The following is a 23,853-nucleotide window of genomic DNA, read 5'->3' as shown; positions in this document are numbered from 1 at the left end:
AACTGTTTGACAGGGCGAATGTGCATGACTTTCATATCACACAACAATATTAACGCAAAGATGTTTGCGACTAATGCACTACTTATGTAAATGTTCTGAGTCTATTTATATGAAGACCTCAGTTCACACAGAAATTAGTCCTCGTCAGATGTTTGGATTATTTCGAGATGTTTCTTCGAGAATGACAGCTTCCTCCAGCATGTCTGCGTCCTAAAGCTCATTGAGAGGAGGTAAGAGGCTGCATCTCTCGTATGTAATCTATTTGATTGCATGTTTTCGGGGTATGAAAAGAGAATAAATCAATTCAACTCCATAATTCAACTTATCGTTCACGCAGTGTGTATGGAGAGTAGAAAATATAGTAGATTATGCAGTGCATTGCAGAACAGTCTGTCTCTTCTCTTGACACTTTACACTTTACTTATTCAGTCGTTAAGTTCATCTCTCTCTCTCTCTCTCTCTCTCTCTCTCTCTCTCTCTCTCTCTCCAAATGAAGTGGGTGTCGGGGAATGTGGAATCCCATGTCTACCCTGCCCCTTGGGCTCAGACAGGGAAGAGTGCCCAACGTGTGGGGTGTGTTGGGATGCTGCAGACTCTATTCCCAGAGCTCAGTGAAGCCCCCCAAAACCCCCATCAAAAATTCCTCAGCAACACTAACACCTCAGGCTGACAAACAGAGACGGAAGCTGAAGAGGGAAAAGGCCATCCTTTCTAAGGTGACTGTCTTACTGACATTCTCAGTTCACCAATCAAGCACCATTATACACCAACTGTTATAAACCAACTTATTGATCAAATGATCATTTCACCACGTACTCCTAAATCCTCATATCATCTTGATATTTTAATGAACTTTCATCCCTCCGTCAACATGATATTCATAGTTGGTGTTAATGTCATCTATGTGTACTGTGTGACTCTGACATTTGCAGGACGTGGAAACTGAAGAGGTAAAATGGACCCCAAAAGAGAAGATTGTATACAGTGCTTCAACAACACCTGGTTGGAAGAAAGGTCTGATTTTGTCCTTTCACTTCAATTATTTCCAATGCTAGAGTACATGGAGTGTTTTACTGATGCTACCAGGTCACTAGACAGCGATCTACATGAGTTTGCTCATTTACCTAGTTAGTTAGATTGTTTGAATAGCTAGAAGATGAGATGTGCCTTATGGTCTTCAGCTTGCTCCAAAGCTGGGTCACTTGCTCCTAATGTCCTGTGTCATTGAACATTGAACATTGATGACGCTGATCGAATGTCCATGTTGCAGTTCTCTTCAAGCCCTTCTTCATCACATCCTTTCTTCTATTTCGCTCTGTGCCTGTCAGACACCTCTGTACCTTTGCCTCAGGCCTACAGTCCGGAGTTTGTGGAGTCCTGTTGGTACCAGTGGTGGGAGAAAGAAGGCTTCTTCACTCCAGAGCACCATGTAAGGGAAAGTTGACACTGGCACAAGATTACACTGCATTTCGTTACCAGATTCGTTCCATATTGAACTTTGCAGAATTATCCACTCCATGTTTATTCTCCCCTGCATCTTTCACCATACAGATCATTCCATGTGAAATCAGACACTTTGGGGCCTGACACAGATTTTAATGTAACTTGGTTATGCCTTTTTAGTGACAATGTAGAACCCCAGAACTGCATTTGCACGAATCTGGCACCAATATTAAGGGAGAGACAACCTAGGTAGGATGGGCAGTGCATCATACATTTATCCTCCATCCACTATTATCATAATGAATGTACAGTAGGTCACATAGGAATGATGTTGATGTTGTCCAGAAGCTTGAAAGGAATGACTCTGCTGTTTGATTCACTTGATGTTTTTTTTCCTGTATTTCAGAGGAAGTTGCCACATGCTGTCAAGCAGACCTTCTCCCTCTGCATCCCCCCTCCCAATGTCACCGGGTCCCTCCATCTGGGTCATGCCTTGACAGTGGCGATAGAGGACAGCCTTTCCCGATGGTAAGAATATGTCATTTGCTTGTCCTTCTTCATATTCAGGGCTTGACATAAACGTTTTTGGTCATTGGTAACTGTGAATCACTGGCCTGAATTCCTGAATCACTGTCCATTTCTATCAATGTTGATGAGCGAGTCCATTATTGTCTAAAACAACTGTCACGTTTCACTTATTTTTTACTTCTCCACTAATTTTAAACTTTGACTACGTCACGTCTTTGAAAAACTGGCGATACTGATTGGTTCGGCTGCATGGTGGTTGGGTGATTCTGAAGGTCCTTCAGACCCTTGTGTGAGAATTTTACACCTCCAATTGAGTTAAATAATTGACTCTTGTCTTTTTTCTGTAATTCTGTTAGTTTGGTGATGTTACATTTGGTCCCAAGCTAGCAATTATCATTGAATCCCATGCTGTCCTTGTACCATACCTTCATTATATGTTAGCTTGGAGGTAGCATTTGCGCTTCCAGACTCAGAGAGCAGCTGTAGATACAAGAGAAAGATATAACTCAATTATTTAACTCAATGGAAGGTGTAAAATCAGCTAATTTCCAGGAATGGTGTGGTATTGCTTTAAACGAAAGGAAGACTCCATAGAATGTAATAATTTGACATGTCTTTTATTCAGGCGACGGATGCAGGGCTACAAGGTGCTTTGGGTCCCGGGCTGTGATCATGCTGGAATTGCCACACAGGTATCTGCATGTTGTTTATTTGAATATTTCATCTGTGTAGATTGAGACTAATATCTAAGTGTATGGTAATGTTTGTGCATGGACATGTATGTAAATCTGTATGCTGTTTTCAACAGTCTGTTGTTGAGAGGAGCTTGTTGAGGAAATATGGGAAACACAGGCAAGAGTACAGCAGGGACGAGTTTCTACAGGAGGTGTGGAACTGGAAAAATGAGTGAGTACCTGTTTTACTGGTGCTTTCAGGCTTAACCATGTAGGCATGGGTCAATGTATACAGTAGCCACACAGCATCGGGATTAATGGCAAAGCCTCCCTGGCCACATGCATGCAATTGCTTGCCAGCTTACCCCAGCTGGTGGCATACTTTATAAGTATTAGGCCTTACTGTTATTGATGCTAGTCACAGGGTGTCCGCGGAGTCTAAAAAAGTCTAAAAAAGTCTAAAATTACACATTATCCATTTTAGGCCTAAAAAAGTCTAAAATATAGGGATTTTTTGCACTTTAGTCTAAAATTGAGTTTGAGTAATTTAAGACCTACGTTTCAATGCAAAATATCGACAAAGGATTAATGTTTATTTGTTCTGTTTTGCTTTGATTTTACGTCCTTTTACACGCCGTTTTTTCTGGTATTGTGTCAGTTATGGTCTGTGTAGTTCTACATGACATGTTGCTGTTTGCGACGTACAATAATAAAACTACAGATGTGATACGGAAATGTACTGTAGCTCCTCCTCCCGTTCCACCGCGCAGTCTGACCAAAGATTCTCTATTCTGACTACTAACCCACGTTAGTGGTGTTATATCTAGACATTGTTTATATCTAGACGTTGTAAAAACGATATTGGCGTCGCGGTGGCCATACATTAGATAACTAGGCTACTTGACTGTGTTAAACACCTGGAAGAAGTTAACTAATGAGGGAAGTCAGTCACCACCTCATTGAAAAAGAACGGATTTCTATTTGGAATGAAAGGTGTCGATTTAAAACAGAAGTCAAATGTGACAGTGCAAGCCAAGGGAATATGTCAGCACCAGTGTGAATCGTTGCAGGTAAGAAGTGATTTTAGTCCTTGCGGTGGTGATGGAATAGTCAGGTGTTGGCCGTGGCTTAGCAGTCGAGCGTAGCTATTAGTTGTAGCCTCAAAGTTGGCGAAGCTTGATTGTGTCTGTGCGAGCGAAAGAGAGTAGCGACGGTGTGTGTGTGTGGCTAATCTGAAATTATGAGCGAGTTAACAGTCGAATTCCCATGGAAGTGCCTTTGTTGTAGGCCTATTCTGTTTGATGCCTTGGTATTTTCTACTGGTTCTGTGGTAGCAATTTGCAAACTGGTGGGCATTTGAGCTGTTACGGACATGTCCACGCACAAACGTTTCGTGTATGCTGTCACATGCACTTCTCATTAGCTCTAGGTCCGTCAATGTTTGAAAGACCTCGGGAGTCAAAGCACATGAAACATATTGTGCAATGGATAAGATATATGCTATGTTGTCGATGGATGATTTAGTTGTTATAGATCAAACGAACGCTAGATTTTGAACACCATACAGCTGCGCATTACACCGACTCTCGCGTCGTGGCAGAATCTTTCTCGCGTCGCGCTCTCTTGAGCTGTCATGGAGGTTATATTACACTCTCGCTTGCGTGAGACCTCTGGTACAACCCCCCTAAAACGAATAAGGCATGCATCTTTGGATTGAGTGGCAAGGGCTGAGTTGGTCAAAATTTCGAACTATTTTGTTATTAGTATTAAGTGCCATAAGACGTTCTTTTGGACACCTCCAATCATTGACAGTAAATTGTCAATGCCTCCAATAGATGAAACAAATAAACGTCATTTTATGGCAGTAGTGGTGTTAGCTCATGCTCTGTTCTTCTATCTTGGTTAGGTCCTCTTGATATAGGCTTGCACATATGGCATTCTTATTCACATTTAAATACCTTAGTCAGTGCGATGTAAAGACAGGCTGTTCACAATTGCTGGCTTTGATCACTTGAAATTGTGAAAGCGAACATTGCACCTTCTCACTGGTCATTTATGATCAGATCTCTTTATGCTTATAATATGCACTATTGCATTCATTCAGATGCACGTGTGTGTGTGTGTGTGTGGTGTGTGCAGGGCCACTGACGGCTTTTACCGGGCCCGGGACTAAATCATCTGAAAGGGCCCCCCTCTCAATCAATACAATACAATTGGGTCCCAATTCTGGGGGCCCTCTTTCTCAGGGCCCGGATCAACTGTCCCCTTTGTCCCCCCCCGTCGGCTTCTGTGTGTGTGTTTGTGTGTGCGCGCGCGTGTGTCAATTGACCACAATCTGGCTTTATTTCATTTTTTAATACTCCGCGAAGGTCTAAAATTTTGCCCATCATGGTCTAAAAAATGTCTAAAAAAGTCTAAAATTTCACTTGTTAAAACCTGCAGACACCCTGTAGTCAAGCTTAATCATCACCATCCCTGTGTATGTGTTTCTATTTACACATTTATGCACCATGCATTTATGTTCATTATATCCTACACAAGTTCGAACTGGTCTCCATTTTTGTTTCACTCTTATGCATGTGTTGTACAGCGAGCGTCAACAGCTTTGTGATGAATGATTAACTGGTTTTGTGTCAGACCATTGTCATACATACTGCAATAGGGTGAAATGTGAAATTCAATGTATAATACATTTTGTAATTAATTTTTTGAAATATTTAATGGGACTTAACATTTGTTTTTACTTCATTATTTATACTTAGTAATACTTATTAATAGGGTTGGGAAATTACATTAGGTCGTCAGTGTAACAGTACAGTGCCTTAACTAGAACAATAGGAAAAATTTGGAGGGCTACGGTGTTTTTGGTTGGAGGTGCTCTTTGGTCAAAAAATAGGATGCAAAAGAAAAGAAGTATCCAAGGCACTCTTCCCAAAAAAGTAAAATAGCTTTATTAAATGGCTATGGGTCATTTCACGTGAAATCAGACACTTTGGGACCCGACCGACACAGATTTCAATCATACTTGTTGTGCCTGTTAAGTAGCAAGGTAGCACCCCAGAACTGCATTTGTGTGAATCTGACACCAATATTAAGGGAGAAACAGACTAGCAAAGGTTTACATATGAGAGTAGGACACTATACATTCAGTCTTGATTATATCAGTCAGTGTAGGTCACAAAAAGATGTCAGAGGTGTTGTTTGAAAGCTCTTTTCTGGCTCTACAAATTACACAAACAGCATGGAATACAAGAACCTTCATAATATGAATTATGATACTTTGAAAAATTAAAAATTGAATATCAAAGAAACTTATATTTTTAAATGGCCGGTGTCTTGTCTAAACATAGCCTGTAAGGTCATAAACAACACCTGAAAATGGGGTGTTTGGTAAGATAATGGGACCTAAAAGTTGAAATGAGTTGTAATAAAGTAGTAATAGAGTAGTGTCAGGGACAGGACTGGAATGGCCATCTGGCATAACAGGCATTTTCCCGGTGGGCCCTGCACCCTCGTCGGTCCCTATTCCAGGTACTCAAAAACTACACAGCTTCTGCCCACTGTCAATAGACACAGTGGAAGCTAGACCATTTTCAGCACTCAGAGAAGGCAAGGTTAAAAGAATAAGCTCAGTAAAGGATTTTTAAAAAATGTTCAAGCATCAAAGGGTATGTTGTAGCTGTAAATGATGTCAACTAGTGGCTAGCATGTGTTGAGGAATGTATGCTGTGCACTGGAGAGGTGAAACTGAACGTCCTGCATCCTCATGGACCATGTCCATCCTTCACATATTCCGATAGACATGCTGCCATGTGATATTACTATGATATTACCAAATTATTACTAGGTGATCTGTGTGATGTCATATTTTTCAGTCCCATTATCTCTGAAATGAATAAAGAACCAAACACCAGCATTTCAGGTGTTGTTCATGACATTGCAGGATTGCAAGACAAGGAACTGGTCATTTTAAAATGCAAGTTTTTTTTATATTCAATTTTTAAAATTTTCAATTAATCATAATTCATATTCTGAAGGTTGTTGTATTCCATGTTGTTTGTGTAATTTGTAGAGCCAGAAAAGAGCTTTCAAATAACACCACAGACATCTTTTTGTGACTTACACTGACTGATATAATCAATGCTGAATGTATAGTGTCCTACCCTCATATGTAAACATTTGCTGGTCTGTTTCTCCCTTAATATCGGTGTCAGATTCACACAAATGCAGTTCTGGGGTGCTACCTTGCTACTTAACAGGCACAGCAAGTATGATTGAAATCTGTGACGGTCGGGTCCCAAAGTGTCTGATTTCACGTGAAATGACCCATCTTTTTATTCAGTTCCTCCATCTCTTTCTGAATAAAATCTTGATCCTTCTTCACTTCCTCTATCAAGAGGAGCATCAGGTCAGACGAGCACTTGCTCAAGATGGCCTCCCATTTCTGTCTGAAATCTCCATTGTCTTTGGAGCCCGTTGCTGGAAACTTTTTAATGCGAAGTCCTCTGGGAATCATTCCTTTTCTCCAACAGTGCCTTTACTGTCTGAGACATGGCCAAGGCCTGGTGTTTATGACAATCGACTACTAATTGGGTCCATTTTGTCCTTGTTTATGTAGTAAAGGAGTTGAGATTTATGAGCAACTGAGGAAGCTCGGGGCCTCGCTGGACTGGACCAGAACCTGCTTTACCATGGACCCAGTAAGAATACACACACACACACACACACACACACACACACACACACACACACACACACACACACACACACACACACACACACACACACACACACACACACACACACACACACACACACACACACACACACACACTTATTTTCATTATTGGTTCTTTGAGTCATCAGTTGGCTAATTATTGAGTCAACATATCTGAATACTGCATGCCATGTTCTTACCTGGTCCCCCTGAGAACCAGGCATTGCAAAGTCTGTCTGTCTGTCTGTCTGTCTGTCTGTCTGTCTGTCTGTCTGTCTGTCTGTCTGTCTGTCTGTCTGTCTGTCTGTCTGTCCACCTGCAGTGTTTTGGGTCAACTGTGGGTGGCATATTGCATATTGACCAGGGGACCAGGTTCCTGTCTCTGATTGCTCTCGGTGTGTTATGTGTCAGGGTTTCAGCAGTGCTGTGACGGAGGCCTTCGTACGTCTGAGTGACTCTGGTCTCATCTACCGTTCGGAAGCTCTAGTGAACTGGAGCTGTGCTCTGGAGTCCACCATATCTGATATAGAGGTATGTTCTATATCCATCTCTATGCATCTGTACAACTGTTCTCTGCATGATGTTTCTCTCTTTCTACGCTGCTGCCTTCACTGATGCTTTCACCACTTTATTTTTTGGCACGTTGACATTTTGGCTCCAAGTCAGATTATATTGCTTTGCCTCCATGTTCACCAAAGTTAATGGATTTTAACGTGTGACTCAGGTGCCACAGTTATAAATGTGTTAAAATGTGTTTAAATGTGTTTATTTGTAGGTAGACTCAAAACAATTGACCGGTAGGACTCTTCTGTCAGTTCCTGGTTATGATCGCCAAGTCGAGTTTGGTTCCATAGTTACATTTGCGTATCCTGTGGAAGGGCACGGTGAGTGGTTTGGTAGTCATAATTCCTAGTTCATCACAATTACCACCACAAATGTCCACTGTCTCTCCCTCTGCACCTGCCTTGCAATTCTGTGTTATGTTACTACAGCTTGTCCTCTTTCACTATACTGCAAATTGGTCCACATACAAGCAAATGGATTGTAATGCAATGTAAATTCAATCAATTTCCGTATAATGACCAAAGAGGGATGTGTTTATATATTAGTGTGTTTGTGTATTTGTGAGAGGCCGAGTTATGTGTATCTACTACTATCCATTGTAGGAGCGGGAAAGGATCTGCACACTGCTTGCAAAAGACTTAATTTATTAGGAGCAACGTTTCGATCATCGAAACGTTGCTCCTAATAAATTAAGTCTTTTGCAAGCAGTGTGCAGATCCTTTCCCGCTCCTACATGTGACTGTTGTGAATGTTTTGATTTGGCACCTGCTGGTGCTTTTTTGCTGGATGTGCGCACTTTCCACTACACTCTACTACTATCCATGCCACGTGTCTTCCTTATATGCAGCTTTGGTTCAAATAAACTGGATAATTCAGTGTAAACAATCTATTTGTGTGCCATTTGAAAAAGGAACCATATGTTTATATATGAGTGTGTGTGTATATGTTAGAGACAGAGTTGTGTGTCTCAACAACGCGACCAGAGACCATGCTGGGAGACGTGGCTGTGGCTGTGCACCCTGACGATCCACGCTACACTGTAAGTCCGTTACATTACATGATATTACATCACATCACATCACACTTATATTATCAGATGGTTTTACTCAAATGCTGGACAACAAAGGACACAACTCAATCCACAGCCATATGCTGTGTCTGAAATGACACTTGTGGGAAGTGCACTGATGTTTAGAGCATAGTGCACTGAGGTCCTAAGTGCGTAGTGTCGATGGAGAGTTTGGACTTTCAGTGCACTTCGCTTTCATTGTGAGCGCCGTGCGCACTCAAACATAGTGCTCAAAGTGCACAAGCGCGCCATTTGAGACACAGAAATACTGTACAGAGAATAGGTTTACAACAAAACCTAGCTGGGCATGGTTGAGTTACGTAAGTCACATTTGGTTGATTGATTTGTAACGTCCACACTGTTGTGACATACTGTCTATGCATGCTGTATGTTCCCTCATAGGAGCTCCATGGAAAGCACTGCAGACACCCCTTTATGGATCGCCTACTGCCCATCATCCCCGATCCCTCTGTAGAGATGCACTTTGGCACAGGTAGGCTAGACTTTCCATCCGTGATGTTTGCAAGGCTGGAGTTTGCATTCGTGACGTTTGCATCACACTGGCATAATATTTACAGAGGTGTCAAAAGTAAAAGTTAAAGTAAATTCATGGTGTAAGTACAACACAATCACATGATATTACATAGCTGTTACACCACTTACTCCATTGTTACACACACACACTCACTCATAAGCACACGCACACGCGCACACACACACACACACACACACACACACACACACACACACACACACACACACACACACACACACACACACACACACACACACACACACACACACACACACACACACACACACACACACACACACACACACACGCACACTGCTCTAGCTCATTTTTACTTTGAGTATTGCTGAGACTCTAGATGCTCTAGAGGTGGTGGCAGTGTTAAAATACTTGCCAGGCATTGCAGAAATGTATTGCACAATTGCTATCTTTTATCATTCATTTATAACACTCTCATATATAGGAGCAGTAAAGATCACTCAAGCTTTTAGCAGTGGGAAACCTTTTTCATTCGAGGGGCCACATCAAATTTTATAGTCCTCCAAGGGCCGTACTATGAACACAAACCAGGATTTCCCCCTGTACTTCAGGCCTATATTGAAGGCGGCCCCCTTTACAACAGACCCCACCTTCACTAGGTCCCCTGAAAATATGACTTTATTGTATTGCAAATGTAATTTCTAACATTTTGCAAAACATGTCATATTTCTTGTGAGACTACATAATAGTGATGTGTCGTTCATGAACCGTTCGGCTCTAAGAGCCGGCTCTTTGAAGTGAACGACAGGAACCGGCTCTGCAATGGGAGTCGTTTTGGGATTTTTTTTGGGAGCCGTTTTTGTTTTTTTGTTTGTTTTGTCCTTCTCTCCCCCTCCCTCTCATTGTGTGTATCCTCTAAAAGTGCCAGTGTATAGAGCAGGTGTTACAGACACACTCACAGCGATCAGAAATGCATAGTATGTATTAATGCCTTTTTAATTTACTTTGTATTTGGGTATGTTGGGTCATTACTAACGACTGATTATGATAAAAGTGTTGTTCATAAAGGCTTTTACACACTATACACTGCCCAAAGTGCTTCACAATGTCAATAATGAAACAAAATGTTGTAAAATAAAATTAAAACTTTTCATTTATTAATTATGTAAGCATATATATATATATAGTCAGCCGTTTGGGAGCCAAAAGGAGCCGGCTCTCCATAGTAAGAAGAGCCAATAGAACCGCATCTCAAAGAAGAGCCGAAAATACAGTACAATTATGTCAGGGGCTGGATAATACATAGGATGGAGACATAGGTTCCCCACCCTTGCTCTAAAGTAGCTCATGGCTACGGTGACGGTGATTTGATTTCCAGCCACTGCACTGGTGTTGTTTAATTTCCAAGGTATTGCCCAAATGCATTGCACAATAGCTATCAACCACTATTTATTTCATTCTTATGTCCAACATGCGTATGTAGGAGCAGTGAAGATCACTCCGGCTCACGACCACAATGACTTCCAGCTGGGCAAGAGGCATGATCTCCCGCGCCTCACTGTGATCGGTGGAGATGGACTCATGACTGCCCTCTGTGGGAAGTGGCTGGAGGTACACTCTCATTACTGCACTTGTCCCCCGTGTGTGTGTGTGTGTGTGTGTGTGTGTGTGTGTGTGTGTGTGTGTGTGTGTGTGTGTGTGTGTGTGTGTGTGTGTGTGTGTGTGTGTGTGTGTGTGTGGGTCGTTGGTTAAATTAGCATTAGCAGGGGAGCCTTCTTTACTCATGTGATCAATATCTAACCCCTATATTAATGCTTAATATCTCAAGTGTGTTTGAGTGCCATCTAAAACATATTCATTATTTATTAATACCTCTATTGTATTACTCTAGCAGAGGGAGTTTAGCTTTGCCGAGGTGGAAGAATAAAATAGGGAATAAAATGTTAAGTGTTGTCCTTTGAAGCAGTTGTTTTACTTCCCTGTTGACCATTCGCCTTTTTTGTCAAATAAGTTCAGTTTTGAAGTGAAGCGAAGGTGTAAACCAACTGCTGTTTCAGACAGAAAAGCATAGAAAACAGTGGTGTATTTTATGTTTATGCCAGCGGATGCAAATTATACCTGCTTTGAATGCATTGAATTGAAGGTGTCTGCCGCCACAAGGAAAAGGCCCTTTGGAATTAAAGCATCTGCAATGTGTATGTAATGTATTAAGTATAATATTGGAATAATAATCTAATCACTGTGTGGACGAGGTTTGAACCTATGCCCATCTGGCCCTCTGTGTGCAGGGTGTGAAGCGGTTTGATGCGCGGGTACGAGTGCTGGACGCCTTGACGGAGAAGAAACTACTGAGAGGGAGTAAGGAGCACGCCATGGCTCTGCCCATCTGCAGGTTAGTATAGTACATTACATTACATTTAATTACCTTTAGCAGGCACTTTTATCCAAAGGGACTTGCGATAAGTAGTAGTCAATATCTAATGCAATATAAAGAGTATCCCCATGGCTCTATGAATATGAAGGTCAGTAGTAGCCAATATCTTAGGCTATATTATGTAATTTAAAGTAGAGGGGCATCCAATGGCTCTATCCATCATTAGGTCAGTAATCCAAACACCTGTCATGCTAGTATATACCCTCACCGGCCACTTCAGGAGGTGCACTTTGCTAGTACTGGGTTGGACCCCCTTTTGCCTTCAGGACTGATTTATCTGCCTGCAACAATACTAAGACTCACGACTCGAATACTGAGACTCATCAGATCAGGCAACATTTTTCAATCTTCTATTGTCCAATTTTGGTGATGTCAGCATACAGTACACACCAAACAAACAGTGCACAAATCCTCATCTCATATATTATCTGCTCAAAATACACATATCACATACATTCACACATACAGTTGAGGACGATATTATTAGCCCCCCTCCTGAAATTAGACATATCTCTTCATTGATCATTGAGAATGATCATTATTAATAAATGTATGTTATTCTGGAAACGACTACACCATGGAGATAGTATCCAATAAGTTAAATTTGGACTTTTCCATTTTCACAATGAGTTTAAACAAAAAAGTGTAAAAATGGCAAGGACAAAATTATTAGCCCCCTTATCATTAATAGTCAATACAGTGCAATTTATGAACAAAAATTGACACCAGGCACTTTGATTAGTTGTTAACTATGTTGGCACATGTCCTACCAGGGATTTTGGCCCATTTTTCATTGCAAATAGTTAAGCTGGTCCAAATTGCATGGATGTTGAGGATGGACATTCATTTTCAGCACTCTTCAAATACTATCTAAAGGATTGAGGTCTGAACCACTCCATGACCATGGTTTTAGTATCCTTGATGAACATTTGAACTATTTTGGATGCAAGTTTTGGGTTATTATCTCATTGAAAGATCCAGTGAAGAGCTTAGCTCGCTCTATGAGCATATTTTTGCAAGGTCACTTTCCACATTCTATCATAATTTTCAGTTTTTATGGTGCCGTACACCCAAACAAGGTTTCCTGTGGCTGAGGCTGCCACAGAATGATGCATCCACCACCATGTTTAATTGTGGAAACCATCTTATAACGATTCAAGGCCTATCCCTTTCTTCATCTGTCAGAAGCAGAATGCATGCATCAAAGCAGGTGCAATTGAATATCATCAGATGAAAGCAGAGACGTTCAAAACTCATTTTGGACTTTCAAATGTTCACAGGCAAAGCTCAATAACACTCTGATATGCGCTGCTTTTAGTAAAGGGGCTCTTCTGTGATGATGGCCCCAAAGCCCAATATGATGACAAGCCCTAACAACTGTCTTTCTTGGGGGGGAAAAAACCTCCAGGTGAGGCCAGGTCAATAACAATCATCTAGGCAGGTGTCCAATGCTTCTTTGGTCTAATGAGGCTAAGCAGTTTCCACAGTTACACATAGTGGAAGGGCATCACGTTTAGTCTGTTATTCAGCCTCAGACACAGGGAGTGTGGGTCTGAATCTGGATTGCTGGGTCTTCCAACAACATTATAACCCAAAGCATACATTTAGATTTGTTCAGAGGTTCCTCAAGGACACTAAAACCATGATATTGGAATCACCCACTCATAGCCCAGTCCTCAATCCCACTGAGAGTCTGTGGTTAATGTCTATGCTCAGCATCCATGCGATTTGGACCAGCTAGAACACTTTGCAGTGAAGAAATGGGCCAAAATCCCTAGTGGGGCATGTGCCAACCTAGGTAGCAACTTATCAGAGCCTGTTGTCAGTTTTGGTTCATAAATGGCGCCATATTGACTATTAATGATCAGGGGGCTAATAATTTTGTCCTTGTAATTTTTGCCCTTTTTTGTTCAAACTCATCGTAACAATAGAAAAATCCAAATTCAACTCATTGAACATTATCTCCATCAGTGTATTTGTTTCCAGAATAACAGAAACGGTTAATAATGGTCATTCTTCCTGAGAAATCAAGAGAAATGTCTAATTTCAGGAGGGGGGCTAATAATATCGTCCTCAACTGTACATTCTCCTAACTGTAAAAAATATTGAACAGAAATGAGTAATGAAATTTGTGTTGATTTCATGTTCATTCAAGAGTGTCGCTGGGATACCTTTGAATGGTGGGCTTCTGTGTTGCTTCTCTGTTTGACAGTCGCTCTGGAGATGTGATTGAGCCACTTCTGAAGAGACAGTGGTTTGTCAGCTGTGAAGAAATGGCCAGGAAAGCCATTCAGGTACTGTATGTGTGTTTGTGTAAACTATTAGGCTGGTGTGGATATCTATCTAGGATTTCTAAAATTATGTCTTGCTGTCTCATACTTTTTATATGCTGTCTCTGTCTCTGTCTCTCTCTCGCTCACACACACACACACACACACACACACACACACACACACACACACACACACACACACACACACACACACACACACACACACACACACACACACACACACACACACACACACACACACACACACACACACACACACACACACACACACACACACACACACCAGGGTGTGGAAGAAGGTCAGCTTGAGATTCTGCCTCCCGTTTACACAAAGATTTGGAAGAACTGGCTCTCCAACATCAGGTGAGTCTGACACACACACACACACACACACACACACACACACACACACACACACACACACACACACACACACACACACACACACACACACACACACACACACACACAGACACACAGACACACACACACACACACACACACACACACACACACACACACACACACACACACACACACACACACACACACACACACACACACTCGCGCGCGTTTTTTCAACAAAGACCTAGAAGAACAGCCTCTTGTGTAATAAGTGGATTAAGTGGTTTCACCACACCTGCTCTGCCAAAGTCACCTCCTCAGCCCTCCCTTGAACAACCTGCTTTTCAAGGACATAATGCAGGGTGGCCCAAACGGGAAAGTTAAAGTGCAACTGAGGTTTGTCTTGGCCTGGGGCGGTAGTGACAATAAGAAACACACATACAGTAAACACATGAAATGATGAAGGGGTTTGTGCGTTTTTTTATGCACTAAAAAGTCCTTATATCCTTATAACCTTTTAATTACTGCATCGGTAATCCTCCTGTATAGCTGAGATAAAGTGGATACTTTCCTAGTAAAACGCAACGGGAAAAACGTTAACTCCCTACCGTTAACTCCCTACCGTATTTACTCAAAATGAGTGCAATTTGGCTTTCCAGTATGCCTCATTTTTCTTGATTAAATATATTTCCTCCTATTAAGGGAGTACACACAAGTTGTTATTGTACATGACAAGATGTTTGGACAGTACTTTCACGGACGTTTTCCCAGTTCCGATATTTGAAAGTTTATTTACTTAAGGTAACATTTAAAAAATGCCAAAATATACAATATAGCCATGGATGTTTTTCCCCATCTTTAGTCCCTAAAGGTTGATGGTCCCAAAGAAAAGAAAAGGGGCTTGTAGCCAATAGACATAGTGGAGCACTTACTGCTCATTGTCTTTGCAGGGCAGACATTCAGGATTTTGTCTTAAGGATAGCAAAAACAAGCAGGATGCCAAGGCACAAAAAAAACGAAAATCTAGTTTAACCCATTTTAGCCTGAGCCCTCTGCCTATTAAAACCTAAATATCTCAGCCTCTGAAGCACGTAAAACATGAAATAAGTGGCATTTAAGGTAGGGCCATCATTTTGCATTAGAATGTGTTCATTCATCTCTAACATACCCACATTTTCAATTATCAAATGTCAAATGTCAAGAGCCTGAGTGCAGTGTATATGTCGCTCCAGGCTAAAATGGGTTAAATGCTAGATCTTGTTTGAGCTTAAACAATTAAAAACACTGCCAACATGTTTCGGCCAGGTTTAGGGCCTTTTTCAGGGCAAGAAGTGAACCAAGTATGTTACAGATATCTTTTGTGCATTAAGGAGTTGAGAAGACCTTTTATTATACTTTTTAATCTCTTCCTTCTGCCTACAGTGATTGGTGCATCTCCAGACAGCTGTGGTGGGGGCATCAAATTCCAGCCTATCGTGTGTCTCTACCACACACCAACACTGAAGAGGTAGGTTTAATTAACACTGTAGCAACACAATGCTAGCATACAAAACATTTAGCATGAATACAATCAGCACAACTACAATTAATTTCAACTACAACTGCAATCAAATCAGCAGTTGCAGCATTAGTATTTTTTACTCTGAACTCACAGTATAGGAACAGACTGCCCACAGCAAAAGCGTCAAAGGTGGCAGAAGTAATTGACTTTAGGCATGATGAATAGCAAAAGATTTTTGACATCAAAGGCACCGAAAGAGAAGCTGAACTTCAATAATATGTGGGTGGTTGGCGTTTAAGGCCGTAACACACTTAAAGGAGAAAACATATTCCAATTCCTGAAAAAATGGGTGGAAAAATTGGGGAAAAAATGAAAAAAATAAAGCACTCAGTGGTTCGTGGAATTTTGCTTAATTTTTGCAATTTTTGGGAAAATGTGTCGTGTGGTGTGACATCATTGGTGTGACATTTCTGTAAGATACAATCAAATGATTAATATTCTGCACAAATATATCCCCAATGCTCTTTCTGCTATTGTTCCTTTAACCTCCACCCCCCACACACACTACTACCCACCCGCACCCCCACCCGCACCCCCACGCATACACGTCTATGCATCGCAGACAACTGTGATTTCACTGCATGGTTTCACTGTATTACTTGTAATAATTGTGTGAATGTGACAAATAAATCCCCTGGTATCCTTATATCCTTGCATGATGCATGAAAAATAAGTGATGATTGAGTAACACAATGCGTAAGCATGTCACACTACAGGACATGAAGTCATACCACAGGAAATTCACTGCATTGTGGCCATTTTAATCCTTTTTTATTCGTGACTGACCTCAGATCACATGCTAACTAGATAATGATATTGTGTTTAACCTTGATATGTGTTTTCACTCATAAAAAACTTTTTTTCCTTCCATAAGAGCAGTCACACCACGGGACACCATAAAATAATCTAAGCATTGTGTGACAGAAACATTGCAATATGTAGACATATTAAGAGGTTAATAGTCACCTTAAACTTCCACACCACTCTCCAATAACTGAGGTATAACTGGTTAGGAGCCTGTCTTTAAGACCCTTGTAGTTGGCCTTGCAGCTGCCCGTCCACAAACCTGACTTACATGTCACCCCGCAGGACGCAATTTGTGTTACGAAATTGAACTTGTAGTTAATATTACTGTATTGAGTTTTTTCACATTCATATTTTTTAATATAAGGTTAATATTTATGCAATCATGCCAAATGCTTTATAAATGATTCAAAATGTTGTTGGTTTATTTTATAGCTGTATATATTCCAGGTTGTATTAATGTTACAGTCACACCACAGGACATTTGACATATAAACCTTTCCATAAATCTGAACAAAAATGTTTCTTCTCATTTAAGACTAATATGAAACATGATGTACCACATCTTCTTTCATTTACATTTGTTTTCAAGAGGAAAAATATCAATTTTGTAGGTTTTTAACTAATGTTACGTAAAAACAGGGTGTCATGTCAACCACCCATGTAATGAGCTTAAAATTATGGTCAGACTTAGCTCCAGTTGTGGCTGTTGATAAGGTCTGACAAAGATTCCAAAGGCACACTGCTGGTAAAGTTAAAAAGCCTTTAATTAAACGGGCTGATGCTTTGCGACGACTGTCTTTTTCAGAGCTTCTTCAGTAGTCGCAACGCGTCAGCCCGTTTAATTAAAGGTTTTTTAGCTTTACCAGCAGTGTGCCTTTGGAATCTCGGCACAATTGGAGCTAAGTCTGACCATAATTTTAAGCAACTTTATTTCCTTGAGCCAAAGTGAACCTGCTTATGAGAAAAAAAAGTGAACCAGCACTCCTCCATAATCAGCATTTCTTAGTGAACAGTTGATTTTTTAGCGTATGAATATGTAATGAGCATTGACACTGATTGAGCTATGACGCAGTTGGCGACAACCTACAGAATGTATGCATTTTCTAATAATCATGCGTTTCGGTTGGTCGCTCCTCCCAATCAAACAATAAAAGGTGGAATCTTTTGCCACTTTTGCCACGTTTTGTATGTTCAGTGTAGCAGGATTCTTCAGCTTCGCTAACACTTTTGGGGGTTGCAGTGTGTTCCTATAGTAAGATGTTCCTGCTGTGTGTTGTCAGGAGGAGCGGTGGGTTTGGGGCCAGAGTGAGGATGAAGCCCTTGAGAGAGCCGCTGCCAAGTTTGGAGTGACAATGAGTGAAATAACTCTAACTCGGGGTGAGTACACAATACACACAGCTTAAAAACTCCTGACAACATAGAAATATAGTATGGGGAGTGCTGTTGCGCACTGTGTGTAAAGCACCTGCACCATATACGTACATGGGAGCCAGGTTTGAGTTCAGCCGGGGTCATTTACCAACTTTACACCCTCTCCTCTCCCACCATTGTCCTGTCGTATCTTCATTATCCTTTCACATTAGTGATAAAAGCCCAAAAAATATATTTAGAAAAGAATTATGATATTATAAAAGGGATGTTAGTATAATTGTCATCACTTGATGGTGTGTAGTGCCCTGCATGTGTATCCATGTACAGTATAAGGAATTGGCAAGTATTTTCTGTGCTTATACATAGTTCTTCCATGTCTTTCTCAGACACTGATGTTCTGGACACATGGTTCTCATCAGCCCTCTTCCCCTTTGCCATGTTAGGATGGCCACAGCAGGTAACTTCAGAATTTGTGTGTGGGCGCACTTCCTTTTGCTGTTTATGCATGTTGGATGCTGTTTTATAAAGGGTCTCCTGTTCTCTCTGTGAGTATATTACATATTGATGCATGTGTTGGTGTGTCCGTATTCATCATGACATCATCACTGCCAGACGGCGGACCTGGAGCAGTTCTACCCCAACTCCATCCTGGAGACAGGAAGTGATCTCATATTCTTCTGGGTCGCCAGGATGGTGATGCTCGGCACTGAACTGACTGGACAGCTGCCTTTCAAACAGGTGTGTGTGTGGTTTTGAAAGGTTTTGAACTTTTTTTTGTTTTATCATGGATTGATGTTGAAAAATGAATTCATGTATACCTATTAATTTGGTTTATATATAAAATGTAACGTTCAGATGTACTGTATCTGTTTTGGTCATTAAATAGTCACAGTTGCTCGACTTGGCATTAAAGCAACCAACCAACCAAAGACATTGCTCATGTAGTATTATGCTTTCTCTCAGGTTCTGCTCCATTCCCTGATAAGAGACAAGTATGGCCGCAAGATGAGCAAGTCTCTTGGTAACGTCATCGACCCGCTTGATGTCATACACGGAATTACACTTCAGGTGTGAAGAAGCACAACACACGTTGTGTTTTGTAATTTTGAATGCACACATTTTTATTGAATTGTAATTTTATTTTACTTTATGGTCATGCTTACACAAAATTTCTCTTTGGTCTCACTCCGTGACATTAACAGTAATTTAGGGACAACAAATACAAAGTGTGGGAAACATTTATTCCATTACACATTTCATATGACTTTTTATTTTTTTCTCTCCCCCATCCCCGTCCTTTTTGTCCCTCACTGGCCTCCCCCTAGAGGCTGCAGGAGAAGGTGACAGAGGGGAACCTGGACCCCAGAGAGAGCACTGTTGCCATGGAAGCACAGGTCTGTCAAGAGTGGCCCTTGAGTGACATGCATGTAGGGTGTGTGTGTGTGTGTGTGTGTGTGTGTGTGTGTGTGTGTGTGTGTGTGTGTGTGTGTGTGTGTGTGTGTGTGTGTGTGTGTGTGTGTGTGTGTGTGTGTGTGTGTGTGTGTGTGTGTGTGTGTTTGAGATACCACATGTGCACGAGTGTGTGATGTACCACTCCTTTGATGTTGTGTGTGTGTGTGTGTGTGTGTGTGTGTGTCTGTGTGTGTGTGTGTGTGTCTGTGTGTGTGTGTGTGTGTGTGTGTGTTTCAGAGGAAAGACTTCCCTCAGGGGATCCCAGAGTGTGGTACGGATGCCCTGCGCTTCGCTCTCTGCTCCTACAGGACACAAGGCAAGAGTCTGCAATCCACTGCTCACCTCAGAGGGGTATACTAAGAAGCTGATTCAGTAGTAGAGTAGGAAATGAGAACTCCAGGCTCTTCTATTAATCATCTGAAGGAGGAGCCTGGAGTCCTCATTTTCTTATTTTCTTATTTTCTGAATAAAATGAGGACTCCAGGCTCTTCTATTACATGATTTGCCTCTTAACTTAATCTGGTTTACTCCTGAACTAGCTTCTTAATATAGTCCCAAGGGCTATTCAACTGGGTATATGGCAGCACACCAATCCCACAATTTGAAAACCAAAACTGAATTCACCTATCTGCCTGCGCACTTAATCAAAATTCACCACTTTGCCTGCGCACTTAATACAGGTGACTTTAAACTAATCCATCAATCGACCTTCCTGTTAATTATGTGTGCTTATTAAGGATTCAGAAAATGGTTGAACCAAATACGTGCCAGGGTTTTGTTTCCAACTCTTTCAATCTGTGATATTTCTGAGGCAGGCTTACGGCGAGCTTCTGCCTGGGGCAATGTGTACGTGCTTCTCGATGGGAAAGACTGGGTGAATCACCCTCTGCTGCTCATCCTAGAAATTAAAAAAATCTGTCATGCTGTTTCGTTGCTAGGATTGTTCAGCCATTTATTTGCCACTTCTTGTACATTTTTTGTTTTTAAGTTATACTTTATGTTATGGAATAAAGCATAAAATCAATTATAAAATACAATACAGACAAATCAATGTGCTATGTCGGGCTTTTTATGTTGGTTTGTCTTGTGCTGCTTTATTGTCTATCGTAGCAAATTTAGCAATGTTTATGAACATGCCTGAACAAACTAGTGCCAATAAATCAACAAAAAATGCCTTTGCAAGGCACCACCTTACGTTTATATTATTTTTAATGTTTTGTGCAGTTTACTATGTTTAGACCGTGAGGTACTGAACAACCCTGGCAGGCAGTGACAAACCTGGCAGTACTGTATTTGCACTCTCTTATGGGCAGGCGGTGCCTCATAACCTTAATCCTTAATTTCCTTTGGGATAAATAAAGAATTTCTGCTCTTCTTGTAGTTGTGTGTGTGTGTGTGTGTGTGTGTGTGTGTGTGTTTGTGTGTGTGTGTGAGCGTGTGTGAGCGTGTGTGAGCGTGTGCGTGCGTGTGCAAATTTGTGTGTGCGTGTGTGCGTGCGCCACCATTCTTGTATACGCGTGTGAATGTATGTGTGTGTACTTATGTGTGTATGTGTGTGTACTTATGTGTGTATGTGTGTGTATATTTGTGTATGTACATCATGTACATGTGTGCATGGTGTATGTGTGCTTGTGGTTGTGATTGTTTAAAGCTGAGTGTGCCGTCTCTGTGTGTTGTGTTCCCAGGTGAGGATGTGAGCATGTCCGTTTCCCACGTGCTCAGCTGCCGGCACTTCTGCAACAAGATGTGGCAGACTGTACGCTTCACACTGGGGGTCCTACAGCACAGCAGTGAGCCTATCACACCCCTAGACCAGGTACATAAAAAACATGTCAATATTAATGATATATAATATTAATATTATTAATAATATCATCACCTTCATCATTATCATCATCAATACCACCACCACCGTCACCATAAACCTCATTATGACATCAGCGAGCCAATCACACAACTAGACCAGACACAAACAACACGCTAATAATGATATATAAAGATAATAATAAATAATATCATCATCATCATCATCATCATCAATACCACCCTCACGTCACCGTAAACCCCATTATGACATCAGTGAGCCTATCACACCCCTAGACCAGATACAAACAATACATTTATAATGATAGTAATAATATCATCATTATCATCTTCACTGCCTACCTCATCATGACAGCCAACCAAGGTCCAAGGAACACATTGCAATAAGAGCAAGTGCAGTTCAGAGATGGGTCTGTTTTACAGAGCAGACTGTTTTACATCACATGACTTATAAACGTGTGTGTGTGTGTGTGTGTGTGTGTGTGTGTGTGTGTGTGTGTGTGTGTGTGTGTGTGTGTGTGTGTGTGTGTGTGTGTGTGTGTGTGTGTGTGTGTGTGTGTTTTTAGTTTAGTTTAGTTTAGTTTAGTTTAGTTTAGTTTAGTTTATTAGGATCCCCATTAGCTGGGCGCAGACCCAACTATTCTTCCTGGGGTCCAACAATAAAATCACAAAATCACACACAGTTAAAAGTTCTACACAAATCTGTACATTCATTTAAGCACCATACATTGAAAAGAAAGAAAGAAAAAAAAGAAAGAAAAAAACACTTAATATAAACATAAATTACTATAATAATGGTTTAAGACCTTGTGACAAACATCTCTACCTCTGCACTAACCTAGTTTATATATGATAGGCTCAGATGTTTTTTTACCTGTTTTTTAAAAACCACTTTACTATTCAATATAGTTAATTAGGTTGGCATTGTTCCATGCTTTAATTCAGTGTTTCCCAACCAGGGGTACGTGTACCACTAGGGGTACGCGAGCACACTGAAGGGGGTACTTGGAAAAATTTAATTATAACATATGCATGGAGCATAGTCACACTGGGATAGAAAAAAGTAATGTAAACACAAGTTAGGGGGTACTCGTGGCACAACAAAAAGGCTCGGGGGGTACATGAGACAAAACAGGTTGGGAAACACTGCTTTAATTGATCTACAGTATATTCAACAGTGCGTAGAAATGCATTCGTAGTGCTCTTTGGGATGCTCAGTCTCCCTGCTGCTCCATGCTTTGTGTTATATGTATGAATATCACAAATTTTACAGAGGAGATTATAGCGATTTAATGGCATTTTGTTGTGTAAAACTGCCCAAGTTGATGTTAATAAAGAGACGTGAAGCCTTTCCTCCACTCTCAACCACTGTAAAATTGAATGCATGTAGGTGATATTTGTTGGGTAGGAACATCTCATAACAAGACGTGCTGGCTTGTTTTGGACTCGCTGAAGTTTAGCAAGGTGATCTTTGTTGGCATTTGACCACACAATAGTACAGTACTCCATCTGTGCTAAAACCAAAGAGCATACAATCCTTTTCCTTAGTTCTTGGGTGAGAAACTGGCCACCATGCCTGAGTAGTGCCAAGCCACTACTCATTTTCTTAACCATGTGGTCAATCTGTTTAGACCAGGACAGTCTGCTATCTATGATGACTCCAAGTAGTTTACTTCATTTACCTGTTCAATTTGTTCTTTGTTAATACACAGATTAAGTGCTGGGTCATGACTCAATGAGTGACTAGAGCCAAAAACAATACTTTTGGTTTTATATACATTGAGAACGAGTTTATTCTGTTTTACCCATCTTTCTATTGTTCCTAGCACCTTGTTCAAAACTTCTGTCGGTTCAGCTGATGTTTTTGCAGATGTATAAATAGAAGTATCATCTGCATACATTACAACTTTTGCATTTTGTATCGCTGAAGGTAAATCATTTGTGAAAATAGAGTACAACAAAGGTCCCAAACAGCTGCCTTGTGGCACCCCACAGTCTACATTCACACTGCTTGAGAAACTACTGTTAAAATATACCTTTTGGGATGTGTGTGTGTGTGTGTGTGTGTGTGTGTGTGTGTGTGTGTGTGTGTGTGTGTGTGTGTGTGTGTGTGTGTGTGTGTGTGTGTGTGTGTGTGTGTGTGTGTGTGTGTGTGTGTGTGTGTGTGTGTGTGTGTGTTTGGCTCCCCCTGCATTCTTAAAATGGCTAGGAGTCTTGCAGGCGTGTGAAATTAATCAAGGTCACACCTGAATATTACAGT

The 23,853-nt window shown here is 41.1% G+C and overlaps 1 protein-coding gene across 1 annotated transcript in view; it reads left to right on the top strand.

The window, feature by feature from the left end:
- Positions 1-6: 6 nt before the first annotated feature.
- Positions 7-23,853, top strand: part of vars2 (valyl-tRNA synthetase 2, mitochondrial) — a 27,587-nt gene continuing 3,740 nt past the window's right edge. The window contains exons 1-24 of the mRNA XM_063185259.1: positions 7-230; positions 497-716; positions 933-1,014; positions 1,329-1,429; positions 1,850-1,971; positions 2,597-2,663; positions 2,780-2,877; positions 7,264-7,345; positions 7,774-7,893; positions 8,138-8,246; positions 8,877-8,965; positions 9,398-9,488; positions 10,990-11,117; positions 11,795-11,898; positions 14,153-14,234; positions 14,520-14,596; positions 16,001-16,085; positions 18,227-18,323; positions 18,704-18,774; positions 18,930-19,055; positions 19,281-19,385; positions 19,643-19,711; positions 20,007-20,085; positions 21,455-21,585. Coding sequence (XP_063041329.1) covers positions 510-716; positions 933-1,014; positions 1,329-1,429; positions 1,850-1,971; positions 2,597-2,663; positions 2,780-2,877; positions 7,264-7,345; positions 7,774-7,893; positions 8,138-8,246; positions 8,877-8,965; positions 9,398-9,488; positions 10,990-11,117; positions 11,795-11,898; positions 14,153-14,234; positions 14,520-14,596; positions 16,001-16,085; positions 18,227-18,323; positions 18,704-18,774; positions 18,930-19,055; positions 19,281-19,385; positions 19,643-19,711; positions 20,007-20,085; positions 21,455-21,585 — 2,322 coding nt within the window. The 5' untranslated portion in view covers positions 7-230; positions 497-509. The remainder of the gene's footprint in view (positions 231-496; positions 717-932; positions 1,015-1,328; positions 1,430-1,849; positions 1,972-2,596; positions 2,664-2,779; positions 2,878-7,263; positions 7,346-7,773; positions 7,894-8,137; positions 8,247-8,876; positions 8,966-9,397; positions 9,489-10,989; positions 11,118-11,794; positions 11,899-14,152; positions 14,235-14,519; positions 14,597-16,000; positions 16,086-18,226; positions 18,324-18,703; positions 18,775-18,929; positions 19,056-19,280; positions 19,386-19,642; positions 19,712-20,006; positions 20,086-21,454; positions 21,586-23,853) is intronic.

The sequence above is a fragment of the Engraulis encrasicolus genome, chromosome 20 (genome assembly GCF_034702125.1).
Source record: "Engraulis encrasicolus isolate BLACKSEA-1 chromosome 20, IST_EnEncr_1.0, whole genome shotgun sequence".
Lineage (NCBI taxonomy): Eukaryota > Metazoa > Chordata > Actinopteri > Clupeiformes > Engraulidae > Engraulis > Engraulis encrasicolus.
Note: the sequence above shows the minus strand (reverse complement) of the source record. Positions and strands in the feature narration are given on the sequence as shown.